The 25,499-nt window shown below is 37.5% G+C and overlaps 1 protein-coding gene across 4 annotated transcripts in view; it reads left to right on the forward strand.

The window, feature by feature from the left end:
* Positions 1-7,553: 7,553 nt before the first annotated feature.
* Positions 7,554-25,499, forward strand: part of LOC149792527 (uncharacterized) — a 47,105-nt gene continuing 29,159 nt past the window's right edge. For 3 of the 4 annotated variants that reach the window (XM_089971159.1, XM_089971156.1, XM_089971158.1), the window contains exons 1-4: positions 7,554-7,710; positions 15,647-15,842; positions 20,499-20,614; positions 23,097-23,307. In XM_089971159.1, coding sequence (XP_089827285.1) covers positions 15,665-15,842; positions 20,499-20,614; positions 23,097-23,307 — 505 coding nt within the window. In that variant the 5' untranslated portion in view covers positions 7,554-7,710; positions 15,647-15,664. Of the gene's footprint in view, positions 7,711-8,493; positions 8,514-15,646; positions 15,843-20,498; positions 20,615-23,096; positions 23,308-25,499 lie in introns of those variants that run through there. The other variant, XM_089971157.1, reaches the window with a different exon arrangement.

Below are 25,499 nucleotides of genomic sequence, written 5' to 3' on the forward strand. Positions count from 1 at the left end.
AGGATAGCCACTGGCTTCTTGTTTCAGTTTCAAAAAGGCATCCACGTAGTCGGCGAAAATGCCTTTCTGCGTGGGGTCACCCTTGCGGTATTGTTGTGTCTTGGGAAAGTGGCAAATTTCGTACACTTCTAACAGTTGGTATCCCATGTCCAGAGCTTTGAACAATTCTACGCTGACCCAGGTTCCCGTCAAGGCACGTTCTTCCTGGGTGTGCTGACAAGGTTGGTCTTGGTTGCACGTTTCGGCACAAGTGCGGCACAATGGAAACATCAGTTTGCCTTGACAATGGTGAGGTAAGACGGGATGGTATAGGTTCGTGGGAGGCAAAACTTTACACTTGATCAAGCCTTCGTATTGTCGAATGTTGACCAGGTCGATGTGTTCCGTCAGCAATCGCGGGTGCCCTACAGGAAAGCGACAATATTTGCACACGTAGGGATACAGTGAACACACGTCCAAGTATTTGATTTCTTCTCCTTTCTCTTCGTCGGCTTGGTACAGCAAACAGGTGGCATTGGTCCTTCCTCCGTACAAACTATCCCTCGGGTTCAGCGGGTCCATGAACTGGTAACTTTCCACGAGGCGTTTAAACTCGGGATCGGTTTTCAAACGGTGATCGTATTCGTGTTCCCACATTTCCACCACTTGGTATCCTTGCTGTTCTAACTTTAGGCGCCGCTGACAAGTGTCCTGGTACAAGTCTTCCATGGTTCGTTGCAAAAACTGATTTTTAGTGCCACGGTCAGGGTAACAGACGGGACATCCGTGAAATAAGCAACCATTAAACTCGTACACGATCTTGGGGTTTTCTAAGTCCCAGCCATCGACCGAATACGTTCCGATGGTCTTTTCGCCCCCTCCGTTGCGGGCATGCTGAATCCACTTGTCTTCCTTGTCGCACAAGTAATGTAACCAACGTAGGGCTTTGACCGAGTATTGACGCTTGACATAGTGGGTCGTTTGAGGACTGATGACAGCCACGGTGTTTTCAGGCATGAATCGTTGGCGGTACACTAAGGAACACGCTTTGGCAATGGTGCAAGCTTCTTTCAAAGGATCGACCCCTCCGTGTTCCATGAACAGTTCTCGAAATTTTCCACAGCAACGCCGTAAAATGTCCACGTCGGAACGACAATACTTTAGCATTTCTTCCTGAAAGTCGAAAGGGTCCGAGGCGTGAGCCTGGTACCAAGCGTAGAAAGCTTCTCGTTGTTCGGTACGCATGTTGTCGGGGTCGTAATAGTGAGCCTCAGGTAAATGGGGTAGAACGGCGTGTTGATTGGCTTCCGTATTGAAAAAGTGTGGAAAGTACCCTTTAGCCATTTCTGTCATTCCAAACGTTTTAGGCATTCGACTCAAAGGCATGGCCAAATAGCTCATCGAATCTTTAAACTGTACTTGCCCCACTTGCATGAAAATGATTTTGGCTCCGTTCAAAGTCACTTTAGGACGCTCGGTGCCTTGTTCCGTATAGTACCTCAAAAGAAACTGTCCATCGTATCCGGAGAAATTGTGAGCCATCACCGTGGCATGACGATGACAATCTCCGTAACGTTCGATGTCCTCTTGGCTCCACGTCTTGTCGACGGGGTCTAAGACCCATTGGGCAAAATCGGCTAACGTGTTCGGTCCCCGAAAGATTTTTTCACGTCCTCCGGGAATCTTGCTGCAGTGAGGGCAATGACTGAAGATAGGTTCTTGAATGCACTTCTCGCACGCTCGATGAGCCACGCAGAAATTAGGAATGTGAATGCCGGTCTCTTGCATGCATTCGAAATCGAAAAAGATGAAATTGCCTTTCTTCTTGTGACCATCCTCTTTCTCTGGTGGGGGTTGGTATTTTTGCACGTAACATTGGTGTTTCAAGTCCACGATGTGATGACAAATGTGACATTTCTTTTTTCCTGAACATACGTGTGCCTTGGTACTATTGGTACGTATGCCTTGTCCACACGTAGGGCACAATCTCAGGAGTTGACAAGCGCATTTCTGCTGTGAACCTTGCGTTTTCAGATGTTGTTGGTAACAGGTAGGACTGACAAACGTACGCAGACAAGTGGAACAAGGCACTGGTTCTTCGCTCAGACAGGGTGAAGAGGCCAAACATCCTGAGCATTTCGATCCACAATGCTTGTGTTGCTCTCGATTGTTATAACCATGGTCACATTTCTCACAATAATAACAGTATCTCAGGAATCCAGTGATACTGGTAATGGTATCGAAATGGTCATCGTGATGATAAAGGTGAATGTATTTTCCGTCCTTAAAATTTTGGCCTCGAAACAACAGAGGTCCGCGCACTTCTTGAGGGTGCACTTTCAAGGTGTATCGTGGAGCTAGGGCATCTTGCAATTTTTGCATCTCAGGAATGCCACAGGGTGTGTCTTTGGACAGTCCGGCTTGTTGTAACAGGAGTTCTGCTTCGTTTCGTTGTTTGGCTCGATCGGAACGTTGAATAGTGTCCCAGGTTCTTTTCCATTCTACCGTGTCGTTCTTGTTGGCATAGGTTCGTCCCACCACGATGGCACGGGCTAAACACATCTGGTCATGAGGGTTGTTAATTCGGACGAGACTCTTTTTGGTGTTGCGAAGGTCGTCCACCAATAACATCTTTTTGCGTCCTGTCCCTTGAGGAGGAGAGACGTGGGTCATGTCCAGTGTGGCTTTACCATCGGTGATGTCAAACTGATCATTAGATTGTTGTACGTGTTGAATCTTGTCCATGACTTTGGAAGCAGTCAATTCTGCAGGGGTGCTAAACTCGATCCAAACAGGGGATTTCAAACCGTCGTGTTGTATGGAAAGTCTCAAACGATCGTCTTCTTTGGGTTGACATTGTCGCTTGAGTGCGGTGAGCAAAGAATCCCACACCTCAGTGATGAACACTTCTGCTTTCTCTAACGGCACTTCAGCCTTGAAATCTTTAAACTTCACCGTGTATTTGTAAGCCGTGGTTCTAAATTTTCTAGAGGAGCGCTTTTCCGTCTCTCGAATGGAATAGTACTTTTCAGGGTTGACAAAGGGTGATGAACTTGGTTTAGAGGGTTCGGATTCTGGTTCACTCATGTCCTCTTCAAAATCACTGGCATGAATTTGTGCCAAGATTTCAGCCCTGGTACGAGGCGATAGATCACGTTTCTGCCTCTTACTTTCTTCTTTCTTCTCGAATGAATGGGATCGTTTCATCTTGAAAGCAAAAAGTCAAATGACTCAAGTTCAAACACCATAAACTACTTTATAGTCATAGCAGACCAGCGTATATAAAAGGGTGTGTGTCTTGTCCTTTCACTATTCATTTCACTCTCAAGTCGAGCACAACGATGGAAGAGACTAATCAGATGGAACGTTTCGTCAGAGCTTTGCGAGGGGTCATTAGAAAATTCTCTTCAGACCAGCCTACGGACTACTCTCCTTCCTTTAGAGATAAAAGTCAAGATACTTGCTATATCTGTCAGAAGAAAGGGCATTGGTCTTCAGAGTGTCCAGACCGTCAAAAAAGAACAAAAACAGGGGATAAAAAAGACAAAAGTCAAGATACCTGTTATTATTGTAAAGAAAAAGGACATTGGTCTCCAGATTGCCCCAAAAAGAAACAAGAGGAGTCAGAAGAAAAGAGGAATTCTTCAGAAGAAGAGAGGGATTCTTCAGAGCAAGAGAGGGATTCTTCTGAAGAAGAAAGAAGACAGGTGAAGAAACAGGAGAAAAAAAGAAGAAGGGAAGAAAGCGAGGAGGAAGAAGAAGAGGAAAAGCGTGTGACGGTGAAGAAATTAAAAAAACAGAGAGACTAAACAAGGAGAAAAGAAGAAGTCAATGAACTTTTCATTAAAGTGTTGTGTTGTGAATTGTGAATTGGATTGTTAAAAAAATGGAGAAAAGAATAAATGAATGATATAAGGTAAGTGTCTTTGAGTTTTGATTTTAAAATAAGAACGTACACTCATGCACTCATACAAAGACACGTACTATAAGGGTAAAATGGGTGGGGGTTTATTTTTGAGTTATTGGCAAATTGAAATTGTATTTCTTTTCGAGAAATGTGGGTGGCCCTGAAAAGGGCCTTTTTTTCTTCATGGTGAAGGGGTGAGTTTAACCAATCAACTTTAACTGCCTTATGCCTTTGCCACGACCAAGGCCTACTTCTGGACTGCGTAATGTTGATGATGATGATAATGATTGGGTTGAAATCACTAAGGGTGGTACGGTAGGCTTAGTCACAGGGTTGACGTGTTTAGCTCGGGAAGGTCGTATTCTCTTCGGTCGTGATAAAGAAGTCTGATACATTTGTTTCAGACTTCTTAACTCCGCTAAAATGTCCAACAGTACCGTGACCGTTTGATTTTCACCCTCTTGTTTCTTTGCTGCTACTTCTTCTTGCTGTTGTTGCTGTTGTTTTTTTCTTACCTCTTCTTCTTGTTGCTGTTGCTGTAGGAGAAAAGCCTGTTCCGCTTCCTTTTGTCGTTGTATAAATTTCTCCAATTCTTCTTTCTGTCTCTGTCTAAAATTCTCCACTTGCGGTAATGAAGAAGGTAACGAAGGTTCCGGAACAAATTCTTGCGAGGAGAGAAAATCCACAAAATCCCAATTCACCTCTTCTGAAAGTAAGTCCGAGTTCCCTTGGGCAGTCTCCCCTGCTGGTGCACCCCAATGGATCGTTTTCTGAGTTTCCGTCATGTTGAATCACTGTCGCATAGACTGACTGCACACAAGCGCTAGCGAATCTATATTGACTACGTGACGTCACAGACTGCTCTCTTCGGATTGGATGCGAGCTGACTGAATTCTGTAACGCGTGTTCGGATTGGTAAATGAACTCAATCCGTTTCAATCCTTCCTCCGCCTATAAATAAGCGCTGTTCAATGCATTGATTCACCTGTTCTCGTCGCTTCAAGATGTGGACTACAGTTGAGTCATCCACCCTTGTGTCTTCCATGATGTTTCGGACAGACTTGCTCATGTATGTCCGATCCAAGTGGACCGTTGTCCACAGGACAAACACCAGCCTGTGGATACGTAGGATCTACGTCGAAAGACAAGGATGCCTGAAAAGAGTGCTGATGTACGGACCAACAGTAAGACGCAGCCTAAGGACAAGAAGAAGACCAATGCGGTGCCATTTATGTTAATGAATACATTAACATAAAACCCAAAGGCCCTTTTCAGGGCCAGCCATATTTCTCGAAAAGAGATAGTCTTTGAATTGCCTACCCCTTTTTTTAATTTTTTTTAAATTTTAAAAAAAAAAAATCCCATGTTAAATTCCCCTTGTCCGTAAAGTGACCCACGATTTATTGCCATGTTCAATTCCCCTTGTCCGTAAAGTGACCCACGATTTTTCTCCATGTTAAATTTCCCTTGTCCGTAAAGTGACCCACGATTTTTCGCCATGTTAAATTTCCCTTGTCCGTAAAGTGACCCAGGGGTGTTTTTAATGCTAATTCCCATTGTCCGTAAAGCGCCCCCATTCACTACTAATGTGATAAATTTGCAATGCTCAATGTATTCAGTTTTAAGGTTCAATACTATTAAAAAAAAGTCGACACTTTACAAAGGGGATTGCAGGTATCTCATGTACATCGAATCGAGATACCGAGTTTCCGTTTGATCCCTAGTGACATATATAACACAAAACATAATCTTGCCTGAGGACATTCTTAGCATTCCTGACATTTTACATGGTCTGTTGGCAACGATCATGGTCAACAGGTAGCCGACTGGTCTGTTAGCAATGATCATGGTCAACAGGTAGCCGACTGGTCTGTTAGCAATGATCATGGTCAACAGGTAGCCGACTGGTCTGTTAGCATTGATCATGGTCAACAGGTAGCCGACTGGTCTATTAGCAATGATCATGGTCAACAGGTAGCCGACTGGTCTGTTAGCAATGATCATGGTCAACAGGTAACCGACTGGTCTGTTAGCAATGATCATAGTCAACAGGTAGCAGACTATTCTTTTAGCAATGATCATGGTCAACAGATAGCAGACTGGTCTAAAGTGCTCGCCTTTCATTGATCACTACCATCTCACCTCGGTCTGCATTGGTTCGAGTCTCAGTCTCGGCCAACGTGGGCATGCGGGGAAGCTTGCCAGTAGATTCCCGCAGGTCGATGTTTCTTACCCGGGCTTTCCAGGTTCTTCTTCACCAGTTATACTTGCCGCCATTTATAGCCTATCATGTGCTGAAAATGGCGTTAAACCCCGAGCAATAAGAACATTTTATGTGGTGTGTCGTTAACATTTAATTTTGTATTTATTGTGAAAAGCTTTCCATTATTTATTTCTCTTGTTTCTTTCCTCTTTTTATTTCATAGTTGTAACTTAGCGTCTCTGCAAGATACTTAACTGAGAAATATTTCTTACAGAAAATGTATTTTTCGTTTTTCTTTCTGAAAATGCAGTTTTTCTCCTTAACAAGGTGCAGATCGAATTTTTGTTGCATGACTCGGTTTTCAGAAGCATCTCAGTAGCTTATTTGGTAGAGTGCCAGACTCGTAATCCAAAGTCGTGGGTTCGATACCCGCACAAGCCAGCTGCCTCTACGTATCCCTTTGAAAGGTACCTGGCTCCCACTTGCTTGCCATGACATAGTAAATATGTATTAAAGGTGCCGTTACCCCTCCCCCAAAATAAAATTGTTGGTGTCCAAATTTTTTGCTATATTTTTTAAGCCTATGCCTTTTTTTAAAAATTCAGTCTACCAATAATTTGAAATGTATGACGCTCAGCTAAAATTTAAGTACAGTACTACTTCACATGAAGATAAATTCATACATGTATTTGGTTCCATAATATACAATTGTTACGTGCAGATATAAGTTTGTTTTGTTTGCATGGTTATTAGCCCTTTTCTTTCAAAAAAATGTACATTGTGCACAACCTTTACCTTTGATCCAATAAATCCATATAAATTATATTTGGCAATTGCCGATTAAACGTGGTATCAAATACCATAACGGTTTGTGTATGTGTGTGTGTATATAATATATATATATATATATATATATATATATATATATATATATATATATATATATATATATATATATATATATATATGCTGCATGAGTTTCATCACGACTTATCGTAGTAGATAAGATCTTCTTGGTAATAATCTAAACCAACACCTGTAAAAGGCGAAGAACAACTTGTTGGTCTACATCGTCATCCTCAATGATTTTCCTGTAAACATCCATTATTCAGTTTTTGACACTGGTTAAAATTGTTTAAAAAAAAACACACTGTCATATTTTAAGTTTCATAAAGTATATTTAACAAAAGATATTTTTTATATTGAAAATAAAAGTTGTTAGTGAATTATGACAACCGAAAGGCTCAAGTACAAGTTTATTTGATTTTTAGTTTTTATTCTTGTTTCAACGCTAAGCTGGTGAGCGTTCTGTTACCGAATGCTTCGTATTAATGTATATACCAACCACTACGAAAAATGCCTGTCTTGACATGAAATGGCCCCGAACTATGTGTGTTGAGAACAATATCACCAAGATCCTTATTTATTTTTTTAGAAGAATCTGCTTTTGCAGCGTGTATGAGGACCAAAGTGTCTACGGAATAAAAATTCTAAATGGGTGGTATTAAAAGTTATGCTAGAAAGCAGAAACTTGCCAAACATTATTTTTTAGATCAGCACATGCGCATTTACTCTAGAAACGACAGCATTGCATGGCGGTCTAGGTGCTGAGGATTTTTGGGTAAGTTTTCCCAGTGTTCAGTGTAAATCTGGTCATCTCTGGTGGTAGTCGACCATGTTACAAATTTGAGTTTACGCTCTTGGCATGTTTTAAGGTACAGAAGTTGTTTAATTTATTAAAAATAAAGAAGTAAAAGGGTGCTTCTACAAGAGTTTTTGTTTCTTTAAGTCATTCAATATGGAGGCTTGTTTACCCGTTAAATTTTCATCAGACCTCGAACGAAGCAATAAAATCGTCTGCTCCGATACGTATGCACATAAGGGGTGTTGTTTATATTTTCCAGTGTTTATTTAGCTCATAAAGATATATCCGTTGTTAAATTATTGCACCGAAGAGAATAATTGTATAATGTTGGACGTGAACAGGGACAGCAAGGTTCGCAAACACGTGCTTTGTCTTGACACTTTTCATAAAGGCGCAAGGTGCAACAGGATCTATAGCTGACCGACGTGAGCTTATTGTTTAAATTAGCAATACTCAGAAGGATAAAAATATTACCGAGTAACAAAATTACCTCAGATTACCACCAAGACAGTTCTGACATGGGAGTCTGTCTAGGATACGGTCTCATAGTATCATAGGCCGGGTCCAGTGTTAGAACGGGTAATGGGGGGTAATCGGAGACAATTTTGTCACGCTGTTTTTTCTTCTTTTCCGTCTTGTTATTGCTGTTTTCAACATAAAGTTTGCGTCAGTCATTTGTGGTAGGGTCTATTTGAAATGGACATTATGTGAAGACTTTAAAGAAAAATATCTATGCAGAATTACACATATGCAAAAAATACTTTCAGAATTGTTTGAAGGTATATTACAGATATAATACTTGTGTGATATATTTATTAATTACTAGTCTAAACGAATATCCCTTGTTATTTTTATAACAATTTTGTTTTCTTCACATAATTTGCATGATGCTTCTGTATTCTGGCATTTTATTTCAATTACATTAAATTACAAATGATCGCTTCGGTGGCCTAGTGGTTAGAGCATCTACCTCGGATGCAGAAGGTCATGGGTTCGATCCCTGACCGAGTCATACCAAAGACTTACAAAAATGGTACTAACAGCTGCCTCGCTTGGCGCCCAGCATTAAGAGATTAGTGTTGGGACTGGTCGGCCTGGTGTCAGAATAATGTGACTGGGTGGGACATCATGCTACATGTCTGTAGCATGATGCCCCAATGCTAGACATCACTATAAAATGTCACACTGCAGACATCGTAGTGACTGAATTTTTTTTTAAAGCTACGTTAAAAATCCAGATCACACACACACAGTAAATCTCGTGAATCTCGTCTGACTGTATGTACATCAGTATAAACTGCCACATTGCAGACATTGTAGCAATATGACTGAAAAATGGTTACAGCTACATCAAAAATTCAAATCACATCACATTACAAATGAATAATTTAGGTTGTATAATAAACGTGTGGATTGGTTCACCGATAAATTATGGTGTTATTAAGGTGCTTTAGTCTCGGGCTGTGGAGGTGTAGAAAATAAATGCATTATTGATCTTCAGTTACCATTTTTCCTTTAATCCCTAATGAATGGAAACCATGGATGTAATCATGAACCACCAAAGTGAACTTGGACCGTGACCATCTACCATGTATAGGAGAAATTAAAGTGTCCAGTAGATATATTTGGCCAGTTCGTTCTCTTCACTATCAGTGAATAATCTTATAAATGAAATAGTCCTGCATTTTTCTCTAATTACAGCTCAAACATACAAGAACTGAACTATTCATCACAAATATATTGATACTATATGTATTTTGACATGAAAGAGCTTCCATAATTTTTACTTCCAAGTTTCCTGTTGAATACAAGAATGATTGGTATTTCATATAAAATCTGTCTTGAGTCCAGTTCACTCTAACAAGTTCCCAAAATTTATACCATTGAAAGAAATCTATGGTTAGATTGTACAAAATTACTGACTGCATTATCTCCCTTGACTAAGGTTCTGAATGATAATGAGAACTACCTAATGAGTCACTAATGTAGAATTCCGTTGATTGAAGACCTATTTCAAGTAAATTCTCAGATTTTGTGCAATATGTGGTCACAAATTTTGATCAAAATCAGAAAAAGGGCTTTTGTTTTCTTTTTTCCAAAGTTTCTAAATAAAAGAAAATGGACAAAATAGGGATTGGCCAATTATACTTTGTCAGACTGGAATGTGTTGTGAAGAGTTTTCCAGATAGGTGTTACTGCTTATTCTGATTTTTTCCCCAAGTATATGACAAGAAATAAAAATCATCACAAATCCTAAACATTGACCAAAAAGAAATCTAGATATGTATCGTTTAGGAATTCACAAAGGGGTGAATGAGTGAGTCAGAAGAATATAAAAAATAATTCATTTATTTCATAGGGTACAGAAATTTGATCTGCAAACATAAATAAGAAGGTAGGTCTTCCATGTTAGGTACTGTTTATTTCTAAAGAGTAAAACATATGGATTTTGTGTATTTGATTAATTTTAATTTTAAAAAAATATGCTGAGATCATGCTTCTTTGAGTACAATTTGATTAATTTAAAAAAAAAAACTGATCTTAGCTTGAGCAATATTGTAATATAATTTTCTGTAAATATGCAAGTATAGTTTTATTAAATTCATTTTGATCTGTGCATCTCTTGATGATCCTCTGGTTGAATCTATCACATGAACATCTGTACTACATTCTGTAATTTATAAATGCAGTGACTCATAAGTTTAGACCGGAACCTCTGTATTTGACCCTTAAGAATCGAAGTTCATAGGTACCATATATACTTGCTTGTAAGAAGGGTAAAATGGCAGACAACAAAGATCCTGATCTGCCTTAACATAATGTGCCTGCCTATCATGGTCTGTTATGATTGTCCTTCTGATTACTCCTAACAAACTGCACACACCCAGATCTGCCGGCACATTATTTGATGGCAGATCTGGGTATATGCAGTTTGCAGTTGGACTCGTCTTATAAGCGAGTACGACTAGTAAGTTGGTCAGACCAAGATTTTATGAGTTCCGGTTTCATATTTCCTTTCCATCGTTAAACAAATATTGTAGCAGTCATAATGGCCCAAGTACTGGCAAGTAATTCTAACTTGCATAGACAAGAATGTGGTTTTGTCAGAACTCATTGTGATCGTAAGAAGCATAAATAATGTAATTCACCAGATTTACTCATAGACAATGTTTTTAACTTTTTAATCACATAAACAATATAGAGAAAGCTAACCTAAAGCTTTCGCCCTTATGCTAAGAACTTCATCAGCGTACTGATTTAATCTTCTGACTGTTAACATCATTCGATGGAATGGTGAGCGATGTTAACAGAATGTCCCATATATGCAGGAGGTTGTAATGTCCCCCATCTCTGTTCAGTATCTGTTTTTGTGTATGGATGTAGATCAATTCCTTAACCACCTGCTGGAATCAGGTGATGTTAACAGTAGAGATTAAATCAGTGCCGATGAAGTCCTTAGCGTGAGGCCGAAAGCTTTAGGTTAGCTTTCTCTCTATTGTTTGTGATGTGATTGAAAAGTTACAAACATTGTCAAATATGAATAATAATACTACACAGTTAAGCTTTCACCAATGCACCAGATTTACAAGTAGTCTAGATGCTGGTGAATTGAGAGGGGCTTTTTTATGGAGAAGAAAACATCTGTAAATTTAAGAAACGTGGTTGTAAGAATGAGTATTATTATTTAGTGTAATAAGTTTGTGAATAAAAAACAATTAGCATGTATGGGAGATAAAAATTTGCTTTTATAGTTGGGCATTAGTATCTTATGCTGTTTCATTAAAAATATTTAGGCCGTGTTTCTACAGATTTGGCATGTATTTTGTATTTGCTAATAGTTTATGATTATTTTAGTGTAGGCCTTTGGTAATTCACAGATCGGTGCAGTCATAAGACAGAGGTAAAGTTTGTACTTTCTGTCAAATCCAATAAATAATTTATAATTAAAATAAGTTTAAATATGATGTAGGATTGAATTACATGACTGCACAATACATATTTATTGAGACTGCTCTGGTGACCTAGTGGTTAGAGCATCCACCTCAGAAGCAGGAGGTCATGGGATTCGATCCCCAGCAGAATCATACCAAAGACTTACAAAAATGGTACTAACAGCTGCCTTGCTAGGCGCTCAGTATTAAGAGGTTAGTGTTAGGACTGGTTGGTCTGGTGTCCGGATAATGTGACTGGGTGGGACATCATGCTAAATGTCTGCGGCATGATGTCCCAGTGCTAGACATCACCATAAACTGCCACACTGCAGACATCATAGCGATATGACTGAAAAATTGTTAAAGATATGTTACACACACATGTATTGAATGTCATAACATTTTCTTGGTTGTATGATGTGTGATACTGTATATCATACCATAATCTAAATTATTATAATACGATTAGAAACGTGTAGTGTATGAAGTACATTTTCCGGATGATCTACTTATACCACAAATGAATCTGCAGACCTGTACTGTAGGTTTGGGGATTAAGAATTGCCTTGATACACCCATTTCTGTGTTGTAAGATGCGACTTATGAAGACAGGGACTACAGTGGTTAGCCAGACTCTACAAATCACTAGTTTATCTTAAAATTGTAAGATGCAACTAATGAAGACAGGGACTGCAGTGGTTAACCAAACTCTACAAATCACTAGCTTGTCTTAAAATTTTAGGAAAACAGTATTATACAACCTTGGTGAAATTGACCTTGAAGAATGTAATTGTTAAAAAGCCAAAATTGACCTTGAAGAATGTGAGTGTTATAAAGCCAAAATTGACCTTGAAGAAGGTGATTGTTAAAAAGCCAAAATTGACCTTGAAGAATGTGAGAAGATTATGTATCACCAGCTGTATAAAATTAGGACATTCTTGTGATAATACCTTGTCATGAATAAGGTGGTGAAACATATCCCTAATAAGAAACAGCCTTAAAACTTGTATTATCTAAACACAAATAAATTCATATAAATTCTGAAATGTAACTATTTAGTGTGCTTGTATAATATGCTTATGCATTTCTGGATCCATGCACCCGTGAATATAATGCAATCCTGGAAAACAGATTATTATAATATCTTTCCATGGATTAAGGCCAAAAGGAGTTGGCTAAACCGAGTTTAAAGAACATGGGTGTAAATGTGCATCCTGCTGGACCTGTTTACTAGAAAGTATCCGCTGTTGATGCATAGTGGAAACAGTCCACACCCTCATTTACTTATCTGCAGCATTTTGCAAAATATACCATGTTATATTACTTCACTGTCTCCAGCATGTATTTGGGACCGCTCTGGTGGCCTAGTGGTTAGAGAGGCGGATGCGGTAGATCATGGTTATATCACCGGCTGAGTCATACGAAAGACTTACAAAAATGGTACTAACAGCTGCCTCGCTTGGTGCAAAGCATGAAGAGGTTAGTGTTAGGACTATTTGGCCTGGTGTCAGGATAATGTGACTGGGTGGGACATCATGCTACATGTCTGCAGCATGATGCCCCAGTGCTGGACATCACTGTAAATTATCACACTGCAAACATCGTAGCAATATGACTGAAAAATTGTTAAAGCTAAGTTAAAAATCCAGGTCACGCACACACACCAGCATATATCTGGCATTCGTGATAGATTCTTACTATTGTTCAAGCCATACTTAGTCAAAAGAATACAGATTTTATGCATAAATTTCAAACATTCCAGCCCAGTTCATCAATGCTTTAGAGTTCCACAGGGTTTTGATCTTGGATCCATTGTCTTTATTACATACACTCAGGTCTTGGCTTCTCATTTGTAATAGATTATGGTTCAGTGTTACATCCAAATATGCAAATCTAGTCACTCAAAATTAGTTGATGTTACAAATAATGTTAAATCTTTGACTTAAAGAATATTTTATATATTCTGTGCAAATTAAAATTTGTGTTTGGATGAAGATTTCACTGAGTTGAGTTTAGGTTCCTGAAATTGATTTCACCTTAATATTTCACATGCTGATCAGAAGTTCAGATTCCCCCTGGATATTCAGAGGTCTTGCTAGGATTTTAAAACTATGAGTCCAGGACTCCCATTTTGGTAAAAAAAAAAAGGGTTCCACCATCGAAAGTTGCAGTCCCTTCTTTCCTACAGAATCAACACAGACGTGAGTGCATCTATTTTTAGATAATACAGCTTCATTACAACAGTCCATTGACAGGATCGTAAATTTATCGTTTATTTATTTGTATATTGTAGTAATTTTGGGCATATAAATAGTATCTGATTTGCGGTTTTTCCCCGTATTTTTGCAAATATGTGTCAAGTCAGAAAACAGCTTAGACCTTAAGCATGCATCTTGCGAATTCCACAACATAGCATTGTCCCATACGTTTCTGACCTACATAATTTGCATTTTACAGTTAAATCTTTAATAATATAATACCTAGGCTTTGGTTTCAATGATTTGTATATTTTTCTGAAAATATTTGCCTGATGATTTAAGAAAACACAATCTAATAAACTGGTACATCCCAGACTTTGCGAAGTGCACCATAATTTTCCGTTAGGCCTACTGGTTCACTTACAGTTTCAAATTAATTTTATGACGAAATAGTGTAAAAGAGGCAGTTAATATATATCCAGATCACCGATTCTGATATTAAAACAGTTTGTATGTTTTATCATCAAAGGATAGCATGCAGGAAATTGATAGTTGCTACCTTACTCGGAAGAGTTAATGGTCAATCAGCTATCAAAACATAATGCTTGTGAATGAGCAAGAGTTTGTCTGCGTAATTGATATAAAAACTAGGCCTAGCTACTGATGCCTTGATGAATACATTTCGCTACAACACTAAAACTAACCGGGCTAAGGCGAGGGGCATTAAAAAAAAAATGGTATGGTCAGTCAATGTACCTCTTAAATAATCATAGGGCCAAGTTGTTTTCGCTTTCCTAACAGATTAAGGCGAAGTTTACATTTTTAGGCGACTTGTCACCCATTTACGAATGGCATTTTGTCTAAGTCTCAACATGTCTTGATTCTGAGGTCACGTGTACTGCTTATTCTGCTAAATTCGAAAATGAACACAATAATGAAAGCTAAAGTTGTTTATTTGATGTACTTTTATAAATGACCACATGTACATCTCTGTGTGTCTTTCTGCCTCTGAATTCACTCACTGTAAATATCAGTACATTTTACCACCCGGCTGCCAGTCAAAGCCTTGAACATGCCACCCAGCTATTGCGTCATGTTTTTTTTTATGTACTCTTATAAAATGGCAACATGTATGTACATCAAGAGGTCTTTCGGTCACTAAATTCTGTCACTGTAAATATCAGCACAGCTAATTGATCAACACATTTTCCCACAAAGCAGGTGGCTGATGCAGGACTGGCAAGTCTTTGAATTTTGCCCCACACCTATTACATGCGAATGGAGGACTCCCGCCTCAGTGATTTTTTGCATCCCAGATCAAAAATTGGCATCCAAATATGCATAATTAAGTGTTTTCATGATCTCTGATATTATTGTGTTTACTTTGGTTATTATGTGAAAATTATCATAATTAGCATGATGAAGATAATTCATATCATTGGTAAACATGATTACTCATATCAGTGGTAAGTAAATGATTGCTCATCACTGGTAAACATGATTACTCATATCAGTGGTAAGTAAATGATTACTCATATTACTGTTAAACAGATGATTACTCATCATTGGTAAATCGATGATTATTCATATCTACAGTAAACATGATTACTCATGTCACTGGTAAAAAGATAATTTCTCATCACTGGTAAACATGATTGATCATAAAGCTGGTAAGCAGATGATTACTCATATTGCTTTTAAACATGATTACTATGACCCTGAATTTCATTATGATATAAAGTGAATAGTACATGAAATTTGCCCTTTTTTTTATTCTGTCAGTGACCTGTCCATGGTTCAATGGATGTCCAACTGCCAGAAGACGCAATTACAGATCAAGATGAAGATGACCACGATCATGAGATTAATTGTGATAACTGCTTAGATGGGACAGAAAATGATGCAGTCCATATTAAAATAGAGGAAGAGGGGGAAGATGGCATTGATATAAATCAAGGAAACGAACAGCTTGTTATATGTTAGTGTCAAATAAGAAATTTAGATTATTTTTGTATAAATGAAACTTTTTACATGTTATGCGTGCCCAGGCCAGCCTGGATTGGCTATCTTGGTGTGTACTTGAGAAAGGCATTTACATCCCAGTTCTGTGGCATATTGTTGACAATAATGTGTTAAAAATTGCATTTAAAACCATATTAGATGAATATTTTTCTCCTAACTTGGAAAAAACATGACTGTGGTATTTAGCCTTACTGGTCAGAGACCAAAAGAGGTTATGGGATGATTTGTTGCCTGTCATCCATTTTCCATCTATCTGTTAGCACATGTTAACACTACACCTCCAAAACTACTTAGAGGTTTGCCATGAAACTTTGCATACGCATTGATTCCATGGTCTAGTTGGTCCCAAATGAATATGGTGCCACTCAGACATCCAATATGGCCACCACAGTGCCCTTCTTAACCATCTTTTTATCGTTTCTTCTCTAAAATGGATGGTTACGTCAGCATGAGTGTTTTTATTGAAAGACTTCTTATGATGTCCTGTTGGCACTAGATGAAAATGGTGCCAATCTGATGTCCTGTATGTCGAGTTTGCAAATGGACTATGATGAAAATCTTGCTATTGTTGCTTTTCCTGGAAAGTCATATTGCAGCTGAAGATTTGGTCTTTAATGAAAATGGTGCCAGTTTGGTGGCAAATATGGCCACCATACTGGTCACTTTGAAAATCTTACTGCTACTCCTCCTGAATGGACGGATGGTCATATCAACATTGGGTTTTCACTAAATGACTTCAGGTAATCTCTAGTTGGAATTAATATGAAAATAGTGCCATCTGATGTCCAGAATGGCCAGCACAGCTTAAAAACCTTGTTAGTGCTAATCATCCTGAATGAAAATTAATACTGCCATTGGGATTTTCTCCAAAAGACTTTTGATGCGTGAAAATGGTATCATTCTTGTCTAATAGGGCCGCCTACAGCAGCTGTCTTGAAAATAGTTATTCTACTCCTCCTGAATTGATGGTCATATCAGCATATTGGTTTTAATAATTCCTTATGATGTCTGGTTGGTCCTAATGGTGCCATTGAGACATTTAATGTGCCTGCCACAGTGGTCATCTTGAAAATTTTGTTATCACTGTTTCTTTTGAATGAATGGTCATATCAGCATGGGGTTTTTACTGAAAGAATTCTCATGATGTCTTGTTTGTCAGAAATGAAAATGGTGCTGATCCAAACTTCTGATATAATTGCCACAGTGGCCGTATTAAAAATTCTTGTTATCAGTACATGTACTTATAGATGGCATTCACAGAAAGACTTCTAATGATCTATAGTTGGTACTAAATGAAAATGGTGCCAGTCTGATATTAAATATGGCCACTGTGGCATCCATCTTGAAAATTTTGTTATCTTTGCTAATCCAAATTGAAAGTCATGTCAGCATGGGGTATGCACCAGAAGACACCTCGTTGGTCATAAATGAAATTGGTTCCATGTTGATATCTATTATATCCACTACAGCAGGTAATTTAAAATTCTTGCTATTGATGAAGAATTTCAGAAATGGTTTCAACATTTGTCAGTTGGGGGCCCTGATTGGTCTAAAGTGCTCTCTGTTCCGGATCACTGCCATCTCACCTCTGTCTGTGTGGGTTCAAGTCTCGGATTTGGCCAGTGTGGGTATGTGAGAAAGCTTGCCAGTAGCTTCTCATGGGTCAATGGTTCTTTCCGGGGTTTTACCAGGTTCTTCCTCCACCATTAATACTGGCGGCTATGTATGGCCTATCTTGTTAAACCCTCAACAACAACATTTCTCAGTTAAAACGAAGAAATGGTCTTATCTTTAATGCCTTGAAATTCTTTTAAGCCAGTTGAGCGTCAGTCTCTTAAAGGGACTTTTGTTGTATTTATTACATGCCCTATCTTTTACTGTTTCCAAATATTTTTTGCTATTAGTTGTAAATGAAATTAAAAGCCATTTGGCATTTATAAATGTTTGATTCAATGCAGTTATGAATATTTACATGCAGACATCATTGAAAATAACTAGAATAGGTCCAAACTCTGTGTGCTTAGCAAAAGTCCAATTGAGCAGCCACATTGATAGCTAGATCAGTCATGAAAGATAAATGGGTGTGTGATAACTAATGTATCGTACAACATCACAGATACGACATTCATGAAAAATCATCTTGTGTATTTTATTCATCATGTATCTTGCACTGTAAAAAATCAGGATAACAAACACACATGCTTATTTTTGCATTTAGGGGGTTAGCATGTGCCTATGTATTATTTGCACTTAGCCATAGCAAAAGTTTCAGCAACCGTAGAGTATGTACCATGAATGATAGTCATTTGTATTTTTTTTCTTCTATTTATTGTAGCATTGATCCATAATTCAATAATGTATATGAAGACACAATTATGTGAATACACTGTCTTTGCTTTATTGAGGAAACGCAGGGAAAACATGTATTGAACAGGCAATAATAGTCTGTGTGTGCTGGGATAGTAAATATAGTATTTAATGGAATGAAAATGATTGGAAGGCATAAAATAACTGCCAGAAAATAAATTACTCTTTTCAGATGAAGCCTACATTTCAGAACTGTACACATTAGTAGACTTTAACTGAAAACAAGTTTTATTTGGTCGTTACTACTACTGGTTATAAATGGGCAATATCACTTTTCTAGATTCTGATAGTGGGTTCCTACAAAGGAATTTTGTGAGAAACAAACAATGCAGTCTATCTTTTAAATCACTTAAAAGGTTTGGTTTTGGTTTTATTTTTCATATGATGTAAGTATGTTTTACCAGTTTTACCACAGAAGCGTTGTAATTTGTACCTATATCTTTCCACACTCCTTACGTCAGATCAGATTCTTTAGAGAATTGAAATGTTCATATATTTGCAAGTATGTACTTATTATTTGGATCCGACACATTATGCCATTTTATCAGAATTACGATTTTAAAGCTTAGCATTCTGGATATTTGAAAATGAATAAAGTCACATCATGTGTATGTTTTTCAGCAACTCGCCAAACAAAACATTTAGAAATTTTGTCACAAAAGGAATACATTAAAACTTAGTAGTAGATCACTATAGTGATTCAAATTGCCGTACTTACGACACTGAGTCTCATCATCTGAAATAAAGAATTAGTCAGATGGTTTATGTATAAGTGATATTCGTACACTTATTTTTGAAGATAATTTGATTGTTTTTACATTGTTTTTATGTGTTCAGTTTCCTTTCTCATCACCTAGACTGATGTGTAAATGTTTGAGGAATACACAGCTTTTGGGTAGCACATATCCCTATTTACCCAAGTCTTTATATTCCACCATTTTATTCACCAACATAAAATACAAACATTTCACAGCCTTGGCATGATGAAAACTTTACGACCAAAACTGTATACAAAAGCAGTTAAAAATCTCTGGTATGTATCTATTATTAAAATGTTGTCTTATTTCCGCTCTCGCAGTTTTCAGATTTGATCCCCAGTTTTGGCCAGATTGCAGCACAATTCTTCTTAATGGATTGATGATGCCTGTCCAGAAGTCAGTTAGTTTGTTTGTTTGTCTAACACTAACATTGAGGTTAGGGTTTGTGTTTGGGATTATTGTCACGAACACTTGCTTGTAGAGTCTTTGCAGTTAGTATTTAGATGTGCTCTGTAGAGTACTACACCTTTCAATGAAAATTAAGTAACTGTAACCTGTATTTGATTTAGATTAACCAGTTGACTTAGATCAATGTATCTACAGCCATCAGTCAAAGTTATTGTAGATCACAGTAACTTATATTTCACAGTTCAATGATTTGTGCTTACCTTTATCTTGAACATATTTATCAGGTTTAGAGTTTGTATTTATTTATTTTCTCTGAACTTATCACTCACATAAGTTGGTATTTCAGTGTGTCATTTGAGTAGTATTTCATGGTCAATTGATATGGTATGATCATTCTGTTGAGCTTATTTGTTAGACATTAATATTATATATTATTTGATATATATGTGCATACAACAGTTATCAATGAATGTAGGTAACTGACCTGTATTTTATGGTTCAGTGATTTGTGCTTATCTTTAAACTCCTTTTCTCTTGGCTATGGTTTGTGTTTAAGTCATTTTCTCAAACTATTGTTCATAGAGTAGCATAAGTTGGTATTTAGAGGTATAAATATATGGTTCAAAGAGACCAAAATATCTACAAAAACTGGTTTCCCATGGACAAAATCAAATTACAGTATTCATGTTTTAAAATCTGGCCATACTGCCATTGTCCATTTTCTTATTTATTTGTATTTAAAAAAAACTCGTTTCCCATTTATTGAAGAAATCTGTCTTCTTTGGAATTCCATTTTCAAAATCCCAAGGAGAGCTCTGAGTAACATTGAGGCAATTGTCCTGCCAATGTTTTCTTAATGACTTGCAGTTTTTGGTAAAGCTGCTTTTAGCTCCATTTCTCAAAAATTATTACATATACTGGTTATACTGTTTTCTTCCAGGATGCATTCATCTTAAGGGACACCATCATTGCTTGCAAAAACAGGTCACAGTTATCTAATTTTTTGGATTCAGTTTGGTTAAGAGACCAGGCAGCAGCAAAGCAGGCAAGGAAATGTTTAGTTATTTTGTCTTTTTCAGATGGTACCATGGTTCCTCCACCAGCTTTAGGGGGCCCATATGGGGAGTCAGCTGATGTACTTGGCTCAGACACACAGGATAAAAGTTCTGATTCATCAGAAAGTCTTGAATCTCAGGTAATCATCATTGACCTTCAGATGACCCTTAGCAAGCCCCCAAGTGGGGTTTGAGCATGATGTAATGTCAGATGAATTAACAACATCTGATTCAACAGTGACAATTATTTTCTCAGAGACCATGTCTGAAGGAGAAGGTAGTATGCAGACAGTTAATAGTCTGACCACAACACTTCAAACAGCAGGGGACCATGAGGTGATCCATCTGCTGCTTCCACAAACTAATTTGGCAAGTACTTGCTTCTGTGCAGAATTAACACGGAGTTGTTGTGTTGACTGTGTTAGCAGATAGGAATATGTGTTTCTTTTCTGGTGGCAACATTTTGGTCAAGGCTGTGATTCTGTGTTGTGATTTTAATGGTTTAGCAGACAATATGAACCTGGTAAGAAAGTAGTTGGACATGAAAGCTGACTGCCAAGACAGTAATCACATTATTGGAGAATCCGTGTTGTTGAACAAATATGGCTGCATCTACGATTTGCTTAGCAGTGAGAGCGACATTTAAAATTTTGCCAATTTTCAGGATTTTTGGTCAAATGCAGTTTCAGAAGTAATAACCAGTAAACAACATATGATCATCAAATAATTCAGATATTGATTTATCAGAATTGTTTCATTTCACTGGTACAGCAGGATAACTTTCTAAATTGTAACAGAACATTAATTAGTGTATATGACCATTGCTTTCAGCACTGAGAGACCCCATTTACAGGGTCTATATATGATCATTGCTTTCAGCACTGAGAGTCCACACTTACAGGATCTATATATGACCATTGCTTTCAGCACTGAAAGTCCCCACTTACAGGATCTGTATACTTGGATCCTGCTGGGTTAGTCAAGATGCAGTTGCTGTATGGATCATTCTGGTGCTTGCCATAAAGATATTTTTATGGTCAATCCAATCATTCAGGGGATCGGATTTGTCAAGTAAAATAGTTACCTAGTTGTTTGTTCCACATCTGTATCATTACTTTTATACAAGGTATAAAAACCTATCTAGATTTGCATTTTACCATTATGTGTAGAGTTAGACATATGTGACCAATATGTTGCTGCACATAAGAGAAAAATAATAAAGGTTGTCTTTCCTGTTTCTCCCTTTGATATGTAAAATTTAAAAAAATAAGAAAAATCTTTGCTCACCATTTGTTGTTCACACTGGAAACTACATTGTCATTATTGTCTGTAGTAACCATTGACACTGCTCTCACCCCCAGTTTTCTATTGCAGTGAATTTTACTATCATACCTTGCTAAATACATGGAAACCTACTGGGGCAGTTTTAATGCAGATTCCAAAGTTTAGGGCCTACTGTATAATGGTTGCATTAAATAATGGTCATTGTCAGATGACATTAAAAATAGATGTTAGGATACTGACATACAAAAAATATCAAAATCAGACCTTTTTTTAAACAAAAGTATATATTTTTAAGGGCTTTTTGTCAAAATTTAAAACATCCCTTTTCTAAAAGACTTCATACCATGATATCAAATTAAGCAGGGTAACATTAGCATATTTGCTCCATAATTTTAAATTAGTTACATGAATTTTTTAAAATGATTTTCAGTAGTTATATTTGTTTCAAGTGATACTTCCTCTGGTTTATTACATGGTCATTTCTCTTTCAGGTGTTAAGGAGAGTCTAAAAAAATAAACATTTCTGATTTTATAAAATGCACATCTTCAAAGCCAATTTGTTATTGATTCCATTGAGTAATTGCCATGCATAAACCTTGAAAACCCTAATTTCATCCAGAAAAAAACAACATAGAAAAGACCTGGGAAACATTGTTTTAAAAAGTGTGGGACTTTACAACATTTGCCAGTTTTAATAAGACAAGCACCTATCTTATTAATACATTTGAATTTTAGACCAATGCATGGTGTGTATTAAAGTTATATCATCTGGTCCTATTGTTATCTTTTAGGTTTTGGGCTTGGAGGAATTTCAACATCTCCTTGACTTATGGCACAGTAGTCATTCTTTTTTATCAAATGGAGTTTGTATTACTAATAATGGTAACAAACTTTGTTGTCTTACTAAAATCATTTTTTTTTAAAATCAGTAGTTCCAGTAGCTTTTCTGGTCACTTATGTAGGTCAAGGGAGGCAACTCAGACTTAGCCCAATGATTATACTCAATAGTAGATATCTTTTAAATATTAAAAATAGCTCGACATATCAATTTTGTTTAGTAATAAAATTCAATTTTAATGCATGTTAATAAGATATTTGATAAGTTTTGTTTTATGGGTTGTTTGTTACTATCTCTTAGAAGGCTTTAAACATAATTGCATAAATTTAGGAAATTAGTGCATTAGCCAATGCTTTACAGTGACACACAGGTTCAGGATCATTTGGTGATAGAAACAAGAATAAGGGCCATTTAAAGTAGGGTCAGTTGATGGGATGAGTATCAGGCAAGACAATTGTTTTGAAACTGGACTATTTTGTTTTCTTGTTTTATTTTTTCAGGATAGCAATAGTTTACCTCAGGTGTCCAATGCAGATAGCATAAGTATTTCTCTTGCTGGCAGTGCCATCATAACATCTGACATAAGTCCTGGTATCCAAGCGATGGCTGAGATAGGTCAAGGTGACCAAATGACCTCTGACATGATGCACACTGTCCAGGCCATTACTTTGTCTGATGGAAGCACTGCATTCATTCAGCATCCAAACAAAGGTAATGAAATAATTTAGAGAGACGAATAATAGGGTGTAAATTTATCATGTTAACACTTTGTTCTATATTCACTCTGCTATGATGTTTGCCATTGAAATGGACTTATACTTATTGTGCAATCATGATGTCATATAATTCACAGGCACACCCAACCAGACCAATTTGGAGTCTTTTACAATTCATATTCAAACCTACTCTGTGAAGAAAGTTTAGAGTTGCATTTGATGAAACAAAAACTAGTATGAACATGGATTATTTAACCTGTCTGAGGGACGGTTCCGGTGGCCTAATGGTTAGAGCATCTGCCACGGATGCGGTATGTCATGTGGCTTCGATCTCCGGCTGAGTTATACCAAAGACTTACAAAAATGGTACTAACAGCTGCCTCGCTTGGCACTCATCATTACTAGGTTAGTGTTAGGACTGGTCGGCATGGTGTCAGGATAATGTGACTGGGTGGGACATCATGCTACATGTCTGCAGCATGATGTCCCCGTGCTAGACATCACTATAAACTGCCACACTGATATTTGAGGAAAGAAAGACTTATCAGATCTTTGTTCCAACTTTGAATATACACATAGTTGTTTACTTTGTTTACTTTGTGCCCAAAGTGGAACCTATCATGGGTACTAACCTGGCTGAACAAATTACCATCAAGGGCCTCACTGGTTTACCTTTCATATAAAAGACCTGCTTCCTCATTGCATAACCAATGGCAGGCAGAATCAGAGAAATACATGCCCTATCAGTGGACCCAAACTTAATGCAGTTCTGACAAGACAGGTCAGTTTCATTCATGACAGTACCAGCTTTCATTGCCAAGAACAGGTTCTAGTCCATGGGGAATGAGACTTTTGTAATGAAATTGCTGTTTACTCTGGAACACGTTGGCTCAAGGCCACCTACAAGACCTAATACAAGCTTTAAAGTGGTATTTGAAATGAACCGAGCCATTGCATTGAGGTAGATCATGCCTCTTCTTACCTCTCAAAATGGAATAGAACAATATATCAGCACAGACACTTTCGTACAGTATAAAGTGGGTTATTCACTCTGCATATCAAAAAATAGTCCCCGATCAAATGAATTTACCTCACATTTCAGCTCACAAGGTTAGAGCAATTGACATTAGCATAGCATTTGAGCGAAACTGTTCTTTAATATTATCCATGCTGTGAGCTGGAGATCAGAGTCCACAGTTTGCAGCTTTTATCTTATAGATCTATCATCCCCAAGGGCTCAGCTTGATCTGGTGGGATCTATAGCCATGGCACAACATGTCACCTGAACAGCTTCATGAGGACATAGCTTTATAACTTCTGCTTAGTTTGTAGGAAGGAAAAAGTTTCCCTTTCAATACCACTCCTTGACATATGGAGCCTGTTCTCTAGAAGCTGTCTTACATATCTGAGGGGACCAGAGAGGGTCTCTAGGGGTAAGAAGATGTAGCATCTCCACCTCATACCTATTCTGCTAAGGTATTATGATCATGTCACATTTGAATAAGAAACCAAATTTTCTAGCATACTATGTTTCTTTGATAATACTTACCTGATCATAAAAAAACATACACCCTCCTAGCCTCCTCGCAGATATATCCATATGGAAAACATGTCTCTACTCCAGTAGTCACCATTTTCTGAGTCAAGGGGAGATTACTCATGCTCACCCTGGTGGGCAGATAACTTTTAACTTTTGTAGCTAAATGATTTAATCTGGGAGAACTGGATTTGTGAGGTTGATATTATCACAGGTAAATTTTATTGAAGAAACATCACTACAGCTGACAGCCGCCAGGGTACTCATTGGGTGGCTTTGTACTATTCTTATCAGTACCCATTGGTGTATTTAATTTGTCAGGACAGACACAGGAACATTTTCCATTATTGTTTCAGAAATGTGCTGTTGGTATATTGATAGAAATACTTTTTAAAACAGTTGTAGAATAGATGATATTATAGGTGACAAAAAGTATTGTATGTTTGATGCACCTTGAACTGACCAAACAATTTGAAATACCATGAAAATGACAAGACATATATAAAAATTGGTATGCTAAATTCATTTGAATGTTAAGTAAAAACTCTGGCAAATGCAGAGCTTGTTCTTTTTTAATATTTTTAAATTCATCTATCACAACTGATCATCCATACATAACAAACAGCATTACCATGTTTTATAATAGCACC

The sequence above is a fragment of the Sinohyriopsis cumingii genome, chromosome 9, assembly GCF_028554795.1.
Source record: "Sinohyriopsis cumingii isolate HCF-2022 chromosome 9, ASM2855479v2, whole genome shotgun sequence".
Taxonomy (NCBI): domain Eukaryota; kingdom Metazoa; phylum Mollusca; class Bivalvia; order Unionida; family Unionidae; genus Sinohyriopsis; species Sinohyriopsis cumingii.